The sequence below is a fragment of the Limulus polyphemus genome, unplaced genomic scaffold, assembly GCF_000517525.1.
Source record: "Limulus polyphemus unplaced genomic scaffold, Limulus_polyphemus-2.1.2 Scaffold2500, whole genome shotgun sequence".
Classification (NCBI taxonomy): domain Eukaryota; kingdom Metazoa; phylum Arthropoda; class Merostomata; order Xiphosura; family Limulidae; genus Limulus; species Limulus polyphemus.
Window position 1 is genome coordinate 73,035 of NW_013668110.1, and position 20,279 is coordinate 93,313.

Here is a 20,279-nt window from a genome sequence, read left to right on the forward strand (position 1 = left end):
TCACACCAGTCACGTGACCTCGATGACGTAACAATATTTTTAGAAATTATCTATCCCTTCCATTGAGCATATTTTATAACTATATGTTCTTTTTACTGGTGATATAAATTGGCTGACCACTTTATTAAGTACTCTATCTAATAAAGGTTTGGGCCACAGTTTGCTCAAATAACAGCCAATGTATATCATGGTATAGGATCCACAAGTTGCTGGAAGGTGTCCTGAGGGGATTTTCCCCATTCAGTCACTAATATTGAATGCAATTTATGTAAAGAGGTAAATTGAGCATCTGTGGGGTTGAGTTCCAGGGATTGTTGTGGCCATTGGAGATGCTTGAAGTCTCCCTCATGTTCCTAAAACCATGCATGCATATTTTAAACACATTGGATGGAAGCACTGCCATCTTGAAATTAGCTGTCCTGTCAGGGTAAACATGAAGTATTGATGGATGCATTTAATCAGAAATTACACTGAAGTAAGCTGTAGCATTTGTTCTGCCTTTTTAAATTGGCTCATGGTATGCCAGGAATTCATGCTCCAAACCATGACTCCACCACCAGAGGTTTGAATAATTGGAACCAAACAAGAGAGGTGAGTTATTCTTGTAGCTTTTTCCAAATCTGTCTTCTTCCACTTGTACATGATTATTATGACTTCGGAAGTTCTACCACCTGCTATCAGCACAATTACACAGGCTTCAGGTAGGGGGAAACTCGAATGAGGAATTTTCAGTCTTAATTTGTTGGGAAATTGAACATTATCTGAGTCGACCTTCTTTTCCACATAGTGCTCAAATTCCTCCTGAACCTATTCATGATGATGAGAACTTTGACAGCCTTGTTCCTCCTCCCGATTATGCCATGCCATCCCATGCCTCTCCTGCAGAATCTGCTGTAAAATACTAAATGTGTTCCATCTCTGTACGATGGGCTCTAAGGGTTGATGTTGTGCCCAGCTTCCGTGACTATCTGGAGGGTGAGATTGCATATCATTTATAGGGGCAATCCACTTCTGTACAATGATACCCAGAGTTTGCAATGTCCTCCAATGCTGTACTGTCTTGTCTGAGGGGAGGATGTTGCACAAGTCTACTAATAAATATGCTCTGTCTCTGTACAGTGGACTCCAAGGGTTGATGTTATGCTCGGCTTCTGTGACTATTCGGATGGTGCAGTTGTATATGTATGTCGGTTCCTGGTGACTGGTTTTGGATTTTGAGCAGGACTGATTAACATAAGTCCTCACACATGTGTTGCCTGTGTTTTTCCTATTCCTCACTCAATTTGCATCAAGATCACAAAGCGGTGTATAATATTGCAAGAGGTGATGGTTCTTCCTCTGGTACTCACACAGCCTGAGCTTGTTGTTACGAAGTGGGATGCCTATCGGAATGAGTTTGAGAATGATTCGACCTCCCACAGGAGCACATCTCTTATTGTCATCATTTGGATGTCTGGTTAGTTGTGGATTATGCACATGTATCCATTTCTTGGTACGATTTGCACAGTATATACTTCCATTCTTCTGAACTTGAGGTGAAGACAGTGAGGACCCCACTTCCTACCATGGATCAGAAGTTATATTTCTGATTCTGCTTGATTTTGGACTGGAGTTGACCTGCAGCCTATGGTCTATCATGCCCTAGCCACTCTACACCTTGAAACTTATCCAGTTTCACTTTCCTTCACATCACTGTCTGTAGAGATGTCTACAGCCTCTGTTCAGTGAGATTGAGATTATGATACATTGTGGTTCTGGAGGACAACCATTAACCAGACTTTGGTTGTCCTGCATAATAAAAAAGTTGTCCATCCATAATTAATAGTTTTTCCTCCTAAACCTATTTCAAGTTTTAACAGTGTTTGCCAAGATGATCACATAATGGTTATATTAGATGAAAACAAAAACTGAGCAACTCATAACTTTATATTTGCAGATCTTTCTAGCAATTTCACTGTGACATCATTAACACAACTTTGTCTTTCAAACAACTTGGGCCTACACCTCGGAAATAACTAAAAGTGCTCATCAACATTCCATGGGAAAAAAAGAAAATGATATAAGTGTTCCGTTTTGTTTTAACAATTTGAATAATTACAATAAACAAACTAGCTCTAGTAAAATGGTGGGATGTGGTAGCAGGATAACTACTACTAACTCATTAAAAATACTTCAGTAAAAATAATGCAATAACTTGATGAAGCAATACATTAATATGGGCACATTATTTTTCCTGTACACATTGAACTTCTGAAAAAGTCTGCTTGTTGCATCCATTCTTATCATACAAGTCTTGTAGGACAGGGATTAATGCAAGGCTTCATTAGTTGCTACCATAACATGAATAGATATACCACAGTAGTAGCTATTTCATGTCAAAACAAATTTAAATTTCTGTTCACTCAAAAAGTATACATATTTGTTTTGTCTCGATACCTGAGACATTTCTTCTTAGCAGCCGTATCAATGTATTTCAACTGAAAGATGGTGATAATTTTTTCACCCCTCCAATGGAACTGGCAACTTTCCCCCAAGAAAACTTATCACATAATAAGCAGAGCAATCCTCATTTGGGATTGGTTGAACTATCACTTACAGCACATTGCATTTTGAATAGAGATGTTACTAATGTGGAAGATTCTTCCATGGGGTGTACATGTTTGGGTTTTTTTTTCACACACTATTAGAGGTAACTTAGAAGGCAGGCTGTGAATTAATTCTTGTAGTACAGCTAGAGGTAGAGTGTTTCTGGAAGTTTCTGTGCGAGTCTAGACTTATGGTGGGAAGCATTTACCACAAGTATGAAAACCGTTGTGTGTGTGTATGTTTGGAAGTTGAACTGAGCCAGCAGAGCCATTGAAGACAACCATGAAAATAAGATAGGAATTATCACTTCCTTAATTACGTTCTTGCTTTGCTTGCATTCTGTTGCATCTCCCTGATTTAATGCTGAAATGCTTGTGCAAGGCAGTATGTACAGCTTTGAAGTCTGAAATAGTTTGGTTGTCCAAATGCTTTGCTTGCATTCTGTTGCATCTCCCTGATTTAATGCTGAAATGCTTGTGCAAGGCAGTATGTAGAGCTTTGAAGTCTGAAATAATTTGGTTGTCCAAAGGACAACCTCAGGCACTAAATTTTACAGCATTTGGTTGTCTCATATCACCGTTAAATTTATTCACTGAAAGTTTCATGCTTGGAACTATTCTAATGATTTTTTTACTTACTTTTTTTTTCTTAGGTTTCTTTGCTTGCATGTCTTGGGACATTTGTAGGGTTTGGGTGTAGTATCCAGATTTCTAATGAGTATTGTGTGCCTGTGCTTTTATCTTTTGTCTTAATCCATATTAATTGTTTCAATATCTATTAAACTTTTATCTGATTGTTCTTATCACAGATTTGAACATTTAGAATTTCCCTTAGATTCTTATGGTTTTACAATTGTTTCTCTGACTTGTCCTTTAAAACTACTATCTGTTTTTTTTCTACCCTTTGGCATTTGTTTTCTTTTTGGAATCATTGTTTCCATGAAATTTTTAATCCCACAGGATCTAAAGTACTAATTATCATTGATGCATCTGGGGCCCCCCACAAGTGCTCTGGTTTTTTAATTTATTATTGTTTTCTCTCAGGTAGACTTGCTAACCTTTTTCTGTCTCTCGTTCCTGTTTTCATAGAACATCCCTGCTTTAGTTACATATCCATTATTTTATTTGTTTAAGAGTATTGATTTTTTAACAATTGATGTTTTATTAACAAACTGCTTTGTTTAAGTAAGTTACAATTTTTATATTTATTTTTCAGTGTTTAATGACATATTTTCTATTCTGTTGAGTAAGGTGAAGATAGCCACAGAAAGCTAAGGACACAAACCATTGGACAACAATGGAGCAGATCCATGTCTTCTTTAGAACTGATTGCTGAGCACAAGTTACACAAAGAGTAAGTTATGCAGGTTTCTTTGTTAAGCAATAAAATATGAACTACAATTTGAGTTTATTTGGTGTGGCTTATGACCAATTAACTGTTGTAATGTTGAATAAAAATGAAATGTATAATATACAGTTAAATTAGACCGATTTCTTGGCAAAAAAATTATATTTATTAAAGGAAGTATCTATAACTGTAAGCTTCATTAACTCAAGAATAAGATTCTGTGTAGGAGTATTAAAATTTAAAACTATATCAGTGTGGTAAAATTAGTCAGTTCATTACTGAACGGCAGAAAAACTGGTTGAAAAGGCACGTGTTATTTTTTGGTAGAAAAGCTTTATTCATAACCTTGTTACTGCCATCACAAAAACAAATCTTCCAATGTAGAGTATTCAAATATAATATTAAGCTAGTGTGATCAATTTTTAAGTTACTTAGTTGCTGCAAGATAGAAAAGCAACCAAATCTATGCAGACTGTAAAAAAAAAAACAGAAAAACATCTATTAGTAACTAAACTATATTTATTCAAAAGGTTACTAAATTTAAACCAGTTATTGGTTACTACATTTATTCAACAAGGAACTCTTAATATTATTTTTGCTATTGCAAGAAAATGTCCCAATAAATTGGATTGATCTATAAAAATATTTTGCCAATATAAAGCAGCAAAATTGTGAAGAAAAATGGGTCATGAAATAAAATTTCATATTGGGTAGACTTAACTCTGAAATACTGAAAGCCTTTCCTCCCTTGTTGAGTTGCTCTTGTGCTGTTAAAAACTGTGTGACTTTAGGTTCTGAATGTCTTTGACACATTGCAGAGCAATCATCAAGTTACCCAGAGTTTTCCACTCATTCATCTTCCAAATGACATTTTGCCTATGTTAAGAGAACAACCATAAGTGCTGTTGTTAACTTTGATCACTTATCCACTCTTTTATTTTTCAGTGGCTATATGTCAGACAGTCATAGTCTTTTACTCTACTGGTCTTAAGTTCCAGAATCAAATTTTCTGGCAGTGAATATTTTGAATCAATCTTGGGAGAACCTCTTCCCTTATGCCTACCCTCTTCTCCAAAGTGCTATCACTCCAAGTTGTCTAGTTTTCTTCTATTATTTTGACATTTTTAGAGGAAAGCAATTCCATAGCCACCATGGACACATCTACAACAACCACAAATGCCCATTTTTCACAACAATGTTTGATATTTATGGCTGGCTATTGTTAGGGAGTTTGTCAAAGAAGGCAGGTCCTCTTCCTAGGTGGTTCAAATGTTAGCACATTCTTGCCATTGTTCTTCCCTGCCTGTATGTCAATCTCTATGGCTATCTTCCGGAGTTATTGTATTTGACATAATATATCTTGTTTATCTACATCTCCTCAACAAATTGTTTTTTTCCTTCTTATATATTTGTTTTATGATTGTGATTTATCAGCTTCTTACATAACTGATTTCAGAGCTGTCTTATCTGTCACTTACAGATGACAAAGAAGCCATCAGTCTCTTTAGTTCACATTGTTTGAAGACCTCTTCTGAGCCTCTAGTCTTCAGTGACCCAGGTTCCTTAGCATTGACCTGAATGAAACTTGGAGTTAGTCTTACGTTTATTGACTTCTTACCTTTGAACCCTTAGCAACTTGTTTCCTTGATATCTATGCCCTGAGTGTTACACTTACTTTATTTTCTTTGAAGGTCCTTTCCTCTCATCAAACCTTCCTACCTAAAACTTGGGGGTGTGAGAGAAGGTAACCCCTGTTTCTCACCTATTGTGTTACTTGCCCTGAGTGATCCTGATTCAAGTTTGGAAGAATGCTTTTTGTGTACTATCAGGGCCATTCTTTGTTATCTCACACATATTGACTCTTTCCTCAAAGATTATGGATATCTCATGATGGATCTCATACTCCTTGGATCTTTCTCTGTCTATATTAACAAATTAGTTTGTGCAGTTGATCTCTCTTGTGTACTGTAATATTCCTGAACAGCTTTATTTGCTAAGATATCAATAAATTTTTCAAACCCACCAGAGAAGCCCCTCCCTTCTCTCTCTTTGCTTTGGAGATTGTTTTGCTGATCAATTTTGTATGGCTCATTACACCTACTTATTTTTGACAGTCATAGAACAATTGTCTGCCATAGTATCTTGAAGAACTTTGTAATCCTGGTCTAACATTTATCCATTTTTTTGAATTACTTATAACTTACTAAGAATTCCAGATAAATTATAGTACTTTTGGGACATTCTGTTCTAATGACTGATGTGTTTTTGGTCTTCTAAAATGCATATATTAAAGTTATGTGAAATATTATTTTGAGACATAAATGTGTAATATTCACTGAAGTTTGTACGTAGTTACAGTGCTAGTTTAAGGATCACATGGTGTTTACAGAAAGTCTATGGGAAATAGCCAATGGACTTGCTCTGAGTTATTGCTTTTGATGGAGGTATATGGTCCAAAATAAAATATAGACAATGAAATTATGAAGTTAAAATAAAACAGATGTTAAAAGGTTAACAGTTAACTGTGAAGATAAGTAATTTGAAAATGATGCATTCAAGGAAGAAGAGAAAAAGATATTATTTTATTTCATATTTTCAACTTTTCATTTCACTTTATATGGATGATTGTGCTACAGTTAATGTAAAAGCAGAGAAAATTATTTTATCTGAAAAAAAATTCTGATACTCATTTAGGAAGTTCTAGAAGTTATGCAAATGAAGTAAGATAAAAATAATTATTTTTATTCTTAGCATGAAAATCATCTTTCCCTCAGACTTTCTCTGTTAATGCTTCATAAATTTCTAGACAAATCTTCTGTATACAATAAATTTATAATGTTTACATAAAGCTTGCTAAATTTCGTGAAGATAATCTTAGTATATTCAGAGTTATGTGTAGTGTCATGGTTTCAAGGTAGTTCCAAAGTAAGTTGACAGTGTTAAAAGTGAAGTCAATGAATATTATGTATATCAGCATATGAACAAATCCTAATAAATTGTTAGAATTTTACTTACATCATATTACTGTCTCTTCAATTTCGGGATTGTGTTTTCCTCCAGTTGTGATTCTTCAGGCAGTTGGAATTCCTAGCATGTGAGTTATTCTTTGTTACATGCTTAATTACCATTTGGGTCCACACCTATGTTATGCATGGTAATACAGGTATATCTATACTGCTGGTCATGTATTTCAACAATTGCAAGGGCATCTGAAGATGAGAAGTGATTTGAATAAAAGAAACAAATGTTCACAGTATCTCCTTTATAATATGAGACTTCACATTTGAATGTATTCATTGAATAAGAACTTTTACATGATAAGTATACCTCAGGGATCGTCCTCAACAATATTTTACCCTCTGCACTTGTGCTTCTTGAAAGAGTTATGCCATCTGGTAGTAGTGATGCCTTGGCAAGTACCTTTCCCATTTGTGCATGCATGTTCTTGCATAGCTTTTGAGATGTCAGGGATAATTCAACATTTTTTCATGTGATATCTTGTAGCTCTACCCAGCTTTAGTTTTATTGTTTCAACCTTATTTGGTGTTCTTATTGTACTGTCAAGTACATCCTTGGGCCTGCTTGAGTCATTTTGATTCTTCCTTGGTACCCACTAACTGGGCCAGTTTTGTGACTTGGCCATTCTTGTCCAATGTAGTTGAAGAAGGACAGTCTCAGGAGCATGCCCAGTCATTACTTATTGCTGGTCTGCTCCTCTGACACTTTTGAACTATAGGTATATGTGCTCTGACCCTGAATACCTATTACACCACCTGTGACCACACCTGAGAATTTTCATGGCTTCACATGTAAACATATGCCACCTAAAACCCTTTTATATAGAATTTAAGGTGTGTCTAGGGCTATGAAGTGCTCTGCTGAGAATAATACTATTTTTTCTGAGTGTCTCAATTTTGGTCCAGACTCTTATGACACTGGTTCACTCTGCTCAGTTTTCCCATGAATTCAAGTCCATTGACTTCTACCCTAATTTTGGATTCTACTCAAACTCTGCTCTATCACATCTTTAATTTTTCATGATGTAGGTTATTCCTTTCTGCCTAAGAGCCATATTTTTGGTGAAGCAGTAGTCCTTATGATTCACTCTTGCTCTCTCCTCTATTTCACTGTGGGCATTTTTGTTTTTAAGTGTAACAGAGGTAAGTCAACCTGGTTTGAATTTTACATTTTTAGAATTGTAATTATTTCCAAACAAGTACTTACCTCTAAAATAAATTCCCACCCATCTTTTCACAACTGGAAAATATGTGGTTTTCCATTAAGACTGAATCTAATAAATCTGGATTATGGTGGGAGAGCAGAGCTTATATATATATATATATATCTTCCCCTGATACATGTGCAATAAGTCATGTGGGAGAATGAAAAACTTTGTGCAAGTTGATGCATGCTGTGTCCAGGACATATGAGACCTAATGTCACATGGTTATTGACAGCATGAGAACAAACTCAGTATGGAAATGGTTTTAGACTTTCACAGGTAAATGTCTATTTAAAATAAATTCTAAAAATTTAAAATTTACAAAATGAGTATGAACCCATCATTCCAGCATAGTATTGAGAGAACTGGGATATTATTTCAATATTTTCAGTATGCCTTAATTAATTGTACATTATTCATATTTCTAGTGCTGTAACAGCAGTATGCATATCAAAGGATTCCAAAAGTGTTTTTTCAGTTTCATTAGGTAAGAATGTTTTTATAATTTTATGTTGGTGCAGTAATTTGTGTTTATATTGTGTGTTATGAATGTAATGAGTAATGAGACAATTGCTTATCCCTGTAAAACAAAGCACGCTTTATTTTTATTAGGTGTAAGATCCATTTTGCATGAAGTGGCTTAAAGCTTCTGAGACAAAAAATATGTAATTAAAAAGCACATTAAAATGAGTATCATTTACTTATTGGTATATATACATGTGTTATTGTTTTATTTCCAAATATTTTATCTATAGACAAACAATCCATTAATGTATTTTACTTTTTTTTTACACTGGGAATAAGTAGGTACCAGTACAATACTGAAACAACGAAGTCATAAAACCTCAGCTTCTCTCTCAGTATTTAACTTCAAAAACATGCATAAATGTGACAGCGTTTTGTAAAAACAGTAAATCATAAGTGGCATCAGACATTTTGGATAGAACAACCAGTGCTAGAGTATTGCCTTAAATTAATTTTTCTCCCAGAAATTTTAATGAAAACGATTTTGAAAAGAACTCAGTACTTACTGATAAAGAAATTTTTTTTTTCTGGGCAATATATTTTCTTTCAGCTGCTAAAAATTTGAGTCATCATTTAATCATAGTAAAATGATAAGATCAAACTGCAATCGCCCCCCAGTGGCACAGCAGTATGTCTGCGGACTTACAATGCTAGAAACCAGGTTTTGATACTCATGGTGGGCAGAGCACAGATAGCCCATTGTGTAGCTTTGTGCTTAACTTCAAAAACAAGCAAACAAACTGCAATTATCTAAGATCTTATGACACAAGATATATAAGTTTCCTCAGAATTTCTTAGTACTGCCATTAGAGTATTAACTAGGTTATGTAAGATATTGAAAAATGGTAAACTGAGCTTTGGCATGTTGATGATGAACAATGGTAAATTCTGAGACGATAACTCACCACTTCACACAGTTTAGCTATCTTCCTCCCACATTTTCCAGAGAGATATGCATGGCACTAGCCTTTAGGCAACTCCCATCTAAGTTTACATGAGTTAATATAAATACATACGAGGGTAACAGACATCCATGAGCAATAACTCCCCCTATGCACTTGCACACATGGTAACTTCATTCTTTTCCTCAGCACTGTACAACACAGACATATTTCACCTTCTTCAATTTATTAATTTTTGCACTTTTAGCAAAACTTCAGTTTTGTTATACTTTGTTCATCATAAATACAGAGGTTAATATAACTTCAACATATTTTTGTGTGAGTGATGATATTACTCACACCGGAAATGTTTCAACAATGGCTTCAGGAGGTTTGGTAACTGAGGATGACATTGTGGCGTTTGTTGAACAACATGTGGGATCCATAACACAAACTTGATCTTCAGCTCCTGTCCATTCTTTTCACTTCCTTTCTTCCATTCACTTTGAAGAATTTGATCACCTATTTCCTCCTCCTGGATTTGCCTTAGGTGCCTCACTACTGGTTGAGGAGAGCCCTCAAACTTTCTCAATCTTTCAGGATTTTATATCTTGGGTATTTTCTGTTCTTTCTTTTCTCCTATGTCCTATGACACTTCATGTTCTTTGCTTCATAACTCTAACCTTCATGATTATTTTATTTTTCGTCCTCCTCCTGACATTAGTGTTTATGCTGATTCACTTCTAGACCAACTATGTACCAGTAATCTCCTGCCTTGCCCCCTCATTTGCCCGATTCTTATTTTATGGTTCTGATTTCCTAGTTCTTGATTCCTAATCTTTGGAATCTTTGTTACCTGTTTGGGGAGCAGATTCCTTATTGTTGGTTTCACTCTTCAGAGCCCAGTTTTCTCATCTTCATCTTTTCCTTACTACCCTTCTTCCTTATCTGTTCTCCCTGCACTTTATGACTGAGATGCTCCAACAAGGCTCAGATGATTTTTGGGAGAATCCTGTTCTCTTCTATTCTCTACTATAGCCTGTACCACTTCTTCTGCCCTTTACATGCTTACTTGGTTTATCTGCTGTTGGGACATATTAGGTAGGGATACCATCCTCTCTCAAGTGCACCTGCTATCTTTAACTAGGACCCTCTGTCTCTCACCTTTCAGGTCCTACTTCCCAACCTTTATCCTTTACCTGTCCCCTCTAGCTAACATCAAATTCACTATGTGACTTTCCAGTGATCATTAAGTCAGTTTTGGGCTCATGTCCAGGTCACAGACCTTCAGTCAAGATTTTATGCTGACAGATGGATTCTTCAAGTTTTCATCCACAAGCTGTCTCTCCATTTCTCTTCTCCTCCCCACTCCATTCTCTTACCATTTCATTTCCTTTTCCCTCTAATCCTGTCTACCTTCACTGTCTCGAGAAGGCAGTGTCAGATCTTTTGGACAAACACACAATCAAGAGAGTGTATGACCCTCCTCCAGGTTTTTACTCATTTCTTTGTGGTTCCCAATAAGACCAGGAACTGGCATCCAATTATTGACTTTTCTTTACTTAGTCACTTTCTGGTCATCCCACACCTTTGGATGGAAAATTTCTTTTCCCTCCATTGGTCTTTTTCATCCAGACTGTGAGTGACCAAAGTCAGTGTTTCAGATGCATTACCTCACATTTCTATTGCCCTGTCCTCTAGACATTTTCTACACTTCATTTATCGGAAACTGTCTTCTAATTTTGGGCTTTTTGTTTTGGCATACTGTCATCCCTCTAAGTATTCAACTATGTCACAAGGGCTTTTGCTCACCATCTTCAAGGACTGAGTCTATGATTCCATTTTTATATGGACATTTGGCTTGTACTGGCTCATTTCCAGGAAGAATCTTCCTGTCACACTTTTCTTCTTCAAGAGGCTGCTCATTTAGGATTGCTCCTCAAAATTTCCAAATTCTTTCTTATAATATCTTCTATACCTGGGAATTTTCTTCAATCTTCTCTAACAGTTCCCAACCTTCTCCTCTTTGCCTGTGAGCTATGGTTACCAAAATCAAGCTTTTGTTCTCATTCTCTCCAAGAGGTTCTTTCTTTTGGGAAATATGGCATCCCTGGAACTGCTCATTCCTTTAGGTCATGCCACATGTGCCTTCTTCAGTGGATGTCGTGTGACCAGTGGAATCTTTCATGATATCCATTGTCCTCAACAGTCCACCTACCTCCTCATCTTCCCAAAGTTCTGTCTTAGTGGCTGGACCACTCCAATGCTACCTTTGGAGTTTTCTTGCCTCCCCCCAGACTAGCCCTTCACCTACTCACCGATTCTTCTTCCTTATCAGGTTGGGAAGCATCCCTGAATGACAACCTCACCTCTGATATTTGGACACAAAGGATGAGTGTTCTATTCACATTAATGTGCTCACACTTCTTTCTGTCTATTTGGCATGTTCCCATTTCCTGCCCCTTCTAGAAGATCATTAGATAATGATCTATTTTGATAATTCCACAGTAATTTCATACATCAACTGTCCAGGATCCTTTGATTTCAGATTTTGAATCTTTTTTGGGGTTCATTCTCAGCTAGACAACATTCTTCCCATAAAATGGTTGGTCTCTCCACTTTCCATTTTTCTGTTAGGTCTCAACTACAAGCTTCCTCTCCTTTGGTCTTCTTCTCCTCATCCCTCAGCTCTGGCTATCGATGCTCTCAGCCAGGACTGGTCTTACCTTTTCCTGTATGCTTATTCACCTCTGCATCTACTACCTCGGGTTCTTGCCTTGATCCACAACACACCTTGTAGGTCTTCTCAGTTTCACCTCTTTGGCCAGCACAACCTTGGTTTCCTCTTCACATTTGCCTAAAACCAAATCTTCTCTTGCTTCAGTCTCACACATCACTGTTTCATCAAGAGATATCGTCTCTACATCTTCACTTATGGAATTTGTCCAGTCCATTGTTCATTGAGTCAGACTTTCTAATCATGTAGCTTTTCTCTTATCTCATTCTTCTACTTTGTTTGTGTATCAACACAAGTAGCACACCTCTCATTGTGGTCCTTTACACCACCATTTTCCCCCTGACTTACCTGCTATACACCATCTTTCTACTTTCTTTCCCTGGTTATTCACCTCTTTTCAGCTTCTCCATTTGGCATAATTTTCTTTGGAGGTGGACAATTGTAGACTATTCCAAATTTCTTCCCATCAAATTTGTTCACCTTACTCATTCTGTTGCTGCTCATTATTTTTGCCAACCAATGGATGAGATCCTTTAGGCTGGCATGTGGACTACCCTCACACTACTGAGTCACTCACTATCTTTACCATCTGGCTCTCTCATATCCTGAGGGATTTTGACTTCCTCCAATTGCCAATTTTTAGTCTACCCACCATGTTTAGACAGATGAGTACACTTTTATTTTTATATCTCTCTTTTTAGTTTTTAGGATCCTACCGAGTGACTGGTGTTGCCTCCCAGGGTATACTTACTCAAAATTTGCATTGAGCCAGGATAATGGAAAGTGCTCTTTCCATCTGCTGTTGCTTTACATGTGCCCACTATGAAATGGGATGTTCATCAAGATAACTTAAGTATCCTTATAGTATATGTATTATAATGATACACAGTTTTTGTCTGTCCTGAAAATGCATGCACACCTTACTATCTAAATGTGTACGTGCAAGGCCTTAGACACTTTTGCTGAGGATCACCACCTAATGATTTAATGGAAATCTATTATAATAATACCAAGTTTTTATCTGTCCTGAAAATATGCATACACCTTATTATCTGAATGCAAATGTGCACACACTTCATTTCAATAGATGTAAACAAAAGGCAGATATAAATATACCATATTAGACACTTTGTGCAACGACATATTAAAAACTTATAAAAGTTTTTAAAAAGGTCTAACATTAAGTTGTGAATAACATTATTAGCTTATTTACTGATAGTATCAAGTATGGTAAAGTTTAGCCCTAATTGAAATAAAGCAAAAATGTATGCAAGTTACTGCATTAATTTATCTTTTTATCAAATATAGGCCATAGTCAATAAAGGCATAACTAATGTTAGGCCCAAAACAAGTGAACTTGTAGATTTTGGTGTTTGCTATTAGAATTCTTTTTTATTATTGTGGAAATCCTATACTTAAAGAAATACAATAAATTTACAAATTTGACTGCAAATGTTTTGTGGGTCTCTTCTAATATGTACATATTCTCTCAATTATCTGATCCAGACCATACCTATTCCATTAACTTTCATGGAAAAAGCTAGCACTAGAGGCATGTTCTTCCAATTTTCCTGGCTCGTGTTTGCTGGCTTTTAAAAATAGGGTTTTACAGTAACTCATTGCACTGTATCCAGTAAAAGACTTTTCTGGCTGAAGGCCCAGTGGAGATTTGTGTACTTTTAACGGGTCTCCCCAATGTGAATTCTCCCCCTTCATCAAATGGAGAATGGGAGATGCTTGCCAGTTCCTAGCTGCTGGGGAGGTGGATCAGAGAATATCCTCACTAAAGTACCAGTACGATGAGAAGTGTGGCAGTGGTGACTGTCAGTGTAGTGCAGGTCACCCCTCTTTACAGGTGCCATTCTCCTGCAGCCTGAGACTATTCAGTAGAGTTGAGGTGAGCACATAATACACAAAACAAAACTGCATCACTAATGTGCCATCCTCTTGCAGCTTGAGTCTGTTCTGTAGAGCCTAATGGTAAAGTTCAGATGAGCACACAAGGAATGTTCTGAATGCTCTTCGAATACACTACATATATTGGCTATCTGACCACTTGTGTGCAAGTACTCAGATGGTTGTATTCTCATTCCACCTATCTAGGTGACACATGGTGAACATTTGCTTCTTCCTCCCTTACCTTCCGAGTTAATTGTATATCCTGGAACAGACAAAATGTGGCCTCCCGCTGGTGTGATTTTATGGAGTAAGTGCCATTGGGTATCACACTCCATGGGCTTTCTTTAGGTACTTTCTGAAAGGAGCTCAATTAGATAAAAGTTGCACCGACTCTTCTACCACTTCAACATGGGGTTCTAGCTAAACTGTATGTGGAGGTGAATTAACATCTCAGAAGTTAGAATTTTTTTTACCTGAAAATGTATTTCCAATATATACCTCCACACATTCCCACCCATCCTCCTCATCTCTGGTGCACCTTTTTCTCCTTGATTTATCAAAGGATGAAGTTACCACAAGTGCATAGGGGGAGTTATGGCACATGTAGTTATGTTGCCCTCCTATTAGTGGAGAGGTTTTGTCACATGATTAAATCATCATGCAGCAATGCAATTCAGTCATGTGAAATTGGATGGGAGTTGCCTCAAGGTTAGTGGCATGCAATTCTCTGGAAGACATGTAATGAAAGTAGCTAAATTGTATGTGGAGGTATTTATCACAAATACATTTCCAGGTAATGAAAATGTTAACATTTGTTTTATGGGTTTTTATTTTAACCCTCACCATTGGCAGGTCAAAGTGCACATGTTATGACTTTTTCAGAGAATTACATTCAAAATTAAATTAAGCTACTTTATTTTCGTGTTATATGAATAAACTTGGCATCAAAACATAGTTAATAAACCAAGGTTTAATATTATGTAAGTTTTAAGTTCTTATTTTTATAAGGAAATATTTAAAAAATTCTTAATCTCCCTTAATATGAGCATTGTAACATTTGCTTTCTAAGTCTTCCCTCATTTCTAATTTATTTAATACCCCTCCAAGAAGTACAGAATTTAAAGTAAATTACTCATTATGATATTTTTATTACTCAGGAAAAGCAAATTATTTATAGTCTTCAATCTTGTTTGTTTAGGGAGTAATAAATTAGAAAATCAGACCCACTTGTCACATTCTCTCTTCCACAAATTGCCAGTAGTTTTCTCTGACATTTAATACTATATTATTTATAATAATAGAAAGCCAAAATTTTAATCTATCAAAATCTATTTTGCTTACAGTTCAAACTTTATTCCCATGAGAAACATATTGATGAGCTTAGCTGAAATTTTTAACAGTTCTTATCGCATAGTTATGAAGCCAGAACAATTATGATAGTAATAGGATATTGTCTGCTTTTTTATATGTTATTATTCTGTGTTCTTAGGTGCATTATTTAACTAAATAAAAAATTATTTATTGTAGTTGTACCATTAGTATGAAAAAGTAGGCTTAAGTTTCATAGACAGTCGACAGCAAAAAAAACCCATGTAAGTACTATATTTCTTGTTTTTCATGTGTATTCTTTATTTAATATTATAAAAGTAATTAAAATGTAAAATTAAAAGCTTATTAGGTTAAATTAGGTAAGACAAAGAAAATAATAAAATTTTTTAACAAGGTATGTTAGTGAACAATTTGCGAGTAGCTCTGTATTATATAATTCGATACGGTAATGTGAGCTACACGTTTGCAGAGTGATTTATAACTTATCTGGGAGGATTATTTGTTAGACACAGTTTAAAGGGCAATCAAACAATAAAACTTAAGTAGAAACAGATGTATACTGCTACACACTTTAAGCTGCTTAGGATAAACAATCTTAGTTTTCTGTTACAATTTGCAGTCATTCTAGAAAGAAAATAAGGGTAATTTAGATTTATTTCATATTTTTTTATGGTGGTTACGAGGTTGGTCAAATTGACCAAATGCATATAAAGTTAAGGTACAGAAAATAACAGATAAAATATAAAGTTTTACTAAAAAAAATATTTGAAATTTAGTTAAAAGGTTTTAGAGATTAATTAAGGGAAATTTGAAATTTTTCAGATGAAGAAAAGTATTTTTAATCTTAACATGAAAATCCCTATACACTCGGAGCAGTCGACACTTTAACTCCATATATTCATGTAGAAATTTTTAGTAAGAAAACTTCATTATAATTTCTGATTTTCTGTGTACAAAAGACTTGTGAAGATATACAAAATATTTTGCAAATTATAGTATGATAACTTGGGGAACTCTGTTGAATCTAGTGAGCTAGTAGTGAGGGAGTTAAGATGAACATGGGTGAAAATTCTCCATCTGTAGACTGAAATCTGTCCAAATGGCCTTTCCCAGGCATTATTACAAAGCAAAATTTAAGTGCAATGTGAAATTAACACATTTTGCATTTTATTGCCCATACTCTTCTAATCTTTATTAGTCTGAACTTCCAACCATTTTTAGTAGTCATGGCTCTGAGTTTTTTGTCATCTTTTGACTGATTTGAGGTCTAATCTTATTACAGTTTAGGACTCAGGAGGTCAAACCCTTTCTACTGATGTATTTAACCATGCCTAAGGTCTCCTAGATTAATTTATTCTATTCCTGCCTAAAACAATTTCAATTTGAGGATAGGCTGGTAGAGAACGTGATGAGTAATAAAATTGAATCATGTATTGCTGGTGCACAAAAATATAGCTAATAAAAAAGGAAAAAAAATCTCATAGATTAATTTACTCTAATCCTGTCTAAAATAATTTGAAGTGCCATAGCTACTGAGGATTCCTTCTTCTTTTTACAAGAAAAGAGTCATATCTGGTTAATTCATTGATATTTTTTTTATGTACGACTGAGGTTTTAAGAAATTAATTAGGTATACATGTAACAGGATTAAGTATTGACATTTGAAAAATGTAACTAGCCTGTTGTGATTATCAGATTTGTCTGTATGGGAACATGATAAGTTACAAGTGATTTTTTTTCTACAAAGTTAAACTTTCCTTCTGGAAATTGTCCAAAATGGTTCAGAATGCATCTGAGATCATGTGCAATCCCACAGCTTTTGGGGGGGCCACTTTATCCCCAAAACCCATGGCCAATAGATTTATCAGTCAAAATTACCATTGGACACTTTTACCCATGGATGATTTAATATAGAGAGCATTCATATGAACAGGAAATGATGTTATGTTCTGTTTTTAACATATTTATTGGTACTTAAGGAGTGAAAACATTGTGTATCACATCACACACATTAACACCATATTTGGTTGGACATGCTGCCTAAATGTTCTCACTCATATGTTTTGCTTGAATTTAGTTTACTCTAAGTGTAAAAGGAGTAGAATTTGTTAAAGTTGTTTTATGTTTAAAAAGTATTGAAGGGTATTAGTAATTGACAGTTAAAATTTAAACAGATTTGTCATTTTTATAAATAGTATCCTAAAACATAAGCATGGGTAGAGTGATGTAGCTAAATATAGTATTAAGCTTTGTGTTCAGTGATTACTATAAGGTATTCCTGTAATAATTGGCCCTGGAAGAAGTTAGGTGAAACAATGCATTCATATCTATTACTGACAACACTGAAGACAGTTAAGTAGCATTACACATAGTTATTTTCATTATTTTTTTATTTATTTATCATGTGATATTTCTTCAAGCCTTTTTAATATGTTTAATATATTATTATTGCTTATTACAATGTCACCGTAATTCTTCCTAAAACTGTGTATTTTTTATGTGCCATTAGTGCACATAGTTTTTAATAGAAATGTCACCATTTCAGGTTTTCATGGAATACAACTTCCTGGAGTGTAGAAGTGGATGATGTTTCATTCTCTTTTCTGAGAACTCAATATGAGACTCATATGCTGTCTACTTATACACTTCAGGCAGGTGTCATCAATAAAATCTTAAAATCCAGTGTAATGTATCATTCCTAAAATTAATATGAAAGATCTCCATTCTGCATCCAGTAATATTAGATTAATTTGTCTAGACAGCCTACTAAAGATGTACTCTTTAGAGGAGAAAAGACAACTGCGTAGTATCAACATTTCTCATATGGTGAGTTTCTTTCGTTATATTTAGTGAACTTCAAGAAGAAACTATGACATTTTATTATTTATGATGGAAATGGATAGAAGTTTGATGATTAATCTCAAATGCAGTCCATCTTGGATGAAAATGAAGACCTAACTCTCATGAGTATTATAATTCTGATCTTATCTTGGATTTCATTTTTTACATAATATAATGCTGGAATAACTTTTGGGCCTGTTAAGATTGAAGTGTTAAGAGTATTTTCAGAGTCATTGTTATGTACTGATAGTACAACTTATGTAGCTTGCAAATGTTTTTAATAGCATTCTCATCAATGCTGTGGTTTTATAAGCATAGCCAGTCTGATAATTCATGAGATTAACTTACACAAAAATTTACTTTTCTTGTTTTAAGCACATATTAAGAATGGAATGTTGAAATCATTAAGAGTTTAATAACAATGTCTGTTTATAATGTGTTTTATTTATTTATTTTTGGCATATAACATGAAGTGATTCGTTTTCATTTTAGCTCAATCACTTCACGTTGTGAAAATGAAATATTATTTTTATCACTCAGGCTCTTTCTTCATGTTATTTAATGGAAGATGGGAAAACAATTGTTGTTGGTTCATGGGATAATTACGTGTGAGTATTTATGTTGTTATTTAGACAAAATAAATGTTCTTTCTATTTTGATACTTAGAGACTTTTTTTTTATTATACAGTTTTTGTTTGTTATTAAATGTTTTTATAATTTCATAAAACATGTTGGTTAAGAGTTTTCAGTGTGCTTGGCTGTTATTGTTCTTTTTTAAAAAACTGGAAGCTATTTTAGAAATTTGGATTATTTTTGTTTCATGCCAGTAATACAGAAAGTTACATAAATTTAGATCTCTTTGACTCACTTGCATATAATGGCTTATAACACTTTAGATATTTTGTTAAACAGAAGAGTTTATGTACATATTATATGCAGAGTATAATAACTTAATAATTTATAAATTACTTGATGAATAATACTTGGATTAAAAAGTGACCTCCATGCTGTAATTAGTCTTAAATGACTGATAAAATTGAGCACTGTTCTTTAAAATGTATTTTAAGCAGTGTAGACATGGTAGAGTTTTGGCTTCAGATCAACCTGATGACGATCTTGGTATAAAAGTCAAAACATCATATACTGTAGAAACAGGCAAAAGTAGTCCTTTAAAGCCAGAATTATATGAAGACTGAGCATTGCATGCATTCATTGTTATTGATCAAGTTCTGTAAAAATGAAATTGTACAAACATTGAAGGTCCTTTTTTTGAAATTTTTATTGCATTTCCAGATATGTTGGAATACATTTCAAATTTTGTTAAATTCCTTCTAAAAGGAAATTGATAAACTGAGTTTCAAGAAGTACACAGTATTCATCCAGAAAAAAGTGAGTTTTTATCCTAAACCAGTGGCAGACAATAGAGGGTGTAAGAGCTGCATTTGTACCAAAAGTTTTGGTCTACAATAAATAATTTTTTTATTTAGCTTTAAAAAATACAAATCAAATGTAATACTTACAACATACAGTGTTACTTGTATTAAACTGCCCAATGTTATTTTCCTGTTGTCATGACATTTAAACCTTTGCTCCTCCAATGATCTTGGATGTGTCCACCACTGTCCTGGGCTCAAAATATTACCTCAAATTATTAACGTTTTGTGTTGTGGTATTAGTCCAAACAATGTTCAGAACTACTGTATAGGGCATTGCTTTGTTTTCTAATTTTCCTTACAACTTGTTCATGTGATTTGATATATATATATATATATATTTAAGGATATAAGTTACTGATTCTGTATTTTAAAGAATTTTGTTGTTGACATTTCGATTTAAACCTGACAACTAATTAAAATCGACATTAAACTTCAGGACTTCTCTCAAGCTAAGCTAACTTCTTGTAGCTTAAGTA

The 20,279-nt window shown here is 34.6% G+C and overlaps 1 protein-coding gene across 1 annotated transcript in view; it reads left to right on the top strand.

The window, feature by feature from the left end:
• LOC106467137 (protein FAN-like) overlaps positions 1-20,279 on the top strand; it is a gene marked incomplete at its 5' end in the record, with an annotated part of 133,833 nt that overhangs the window by 69,420 nt on the left and 44,134 nt on the right. Inside the window, 4 exons of the mRNA XM_013927457.2 lie at positions 3,837-3,939; positions 8,584-8,642; positions 18,285-18,352; positions 18,908-18,975. Of these exons, the coding sequence (XP_013782911.1) occupies positions 3,837-3,939; positions 8,584-8,642; positions 18,285-18,352; positions 18,908-18,975 (298 nt within the window). The remainder of the gene's footprint in view (positions 1-3,836; positions 3,940-8,583; positions 8,643-18,284; positions 18,353-18,907; positions 18,976-20,279) is intronic.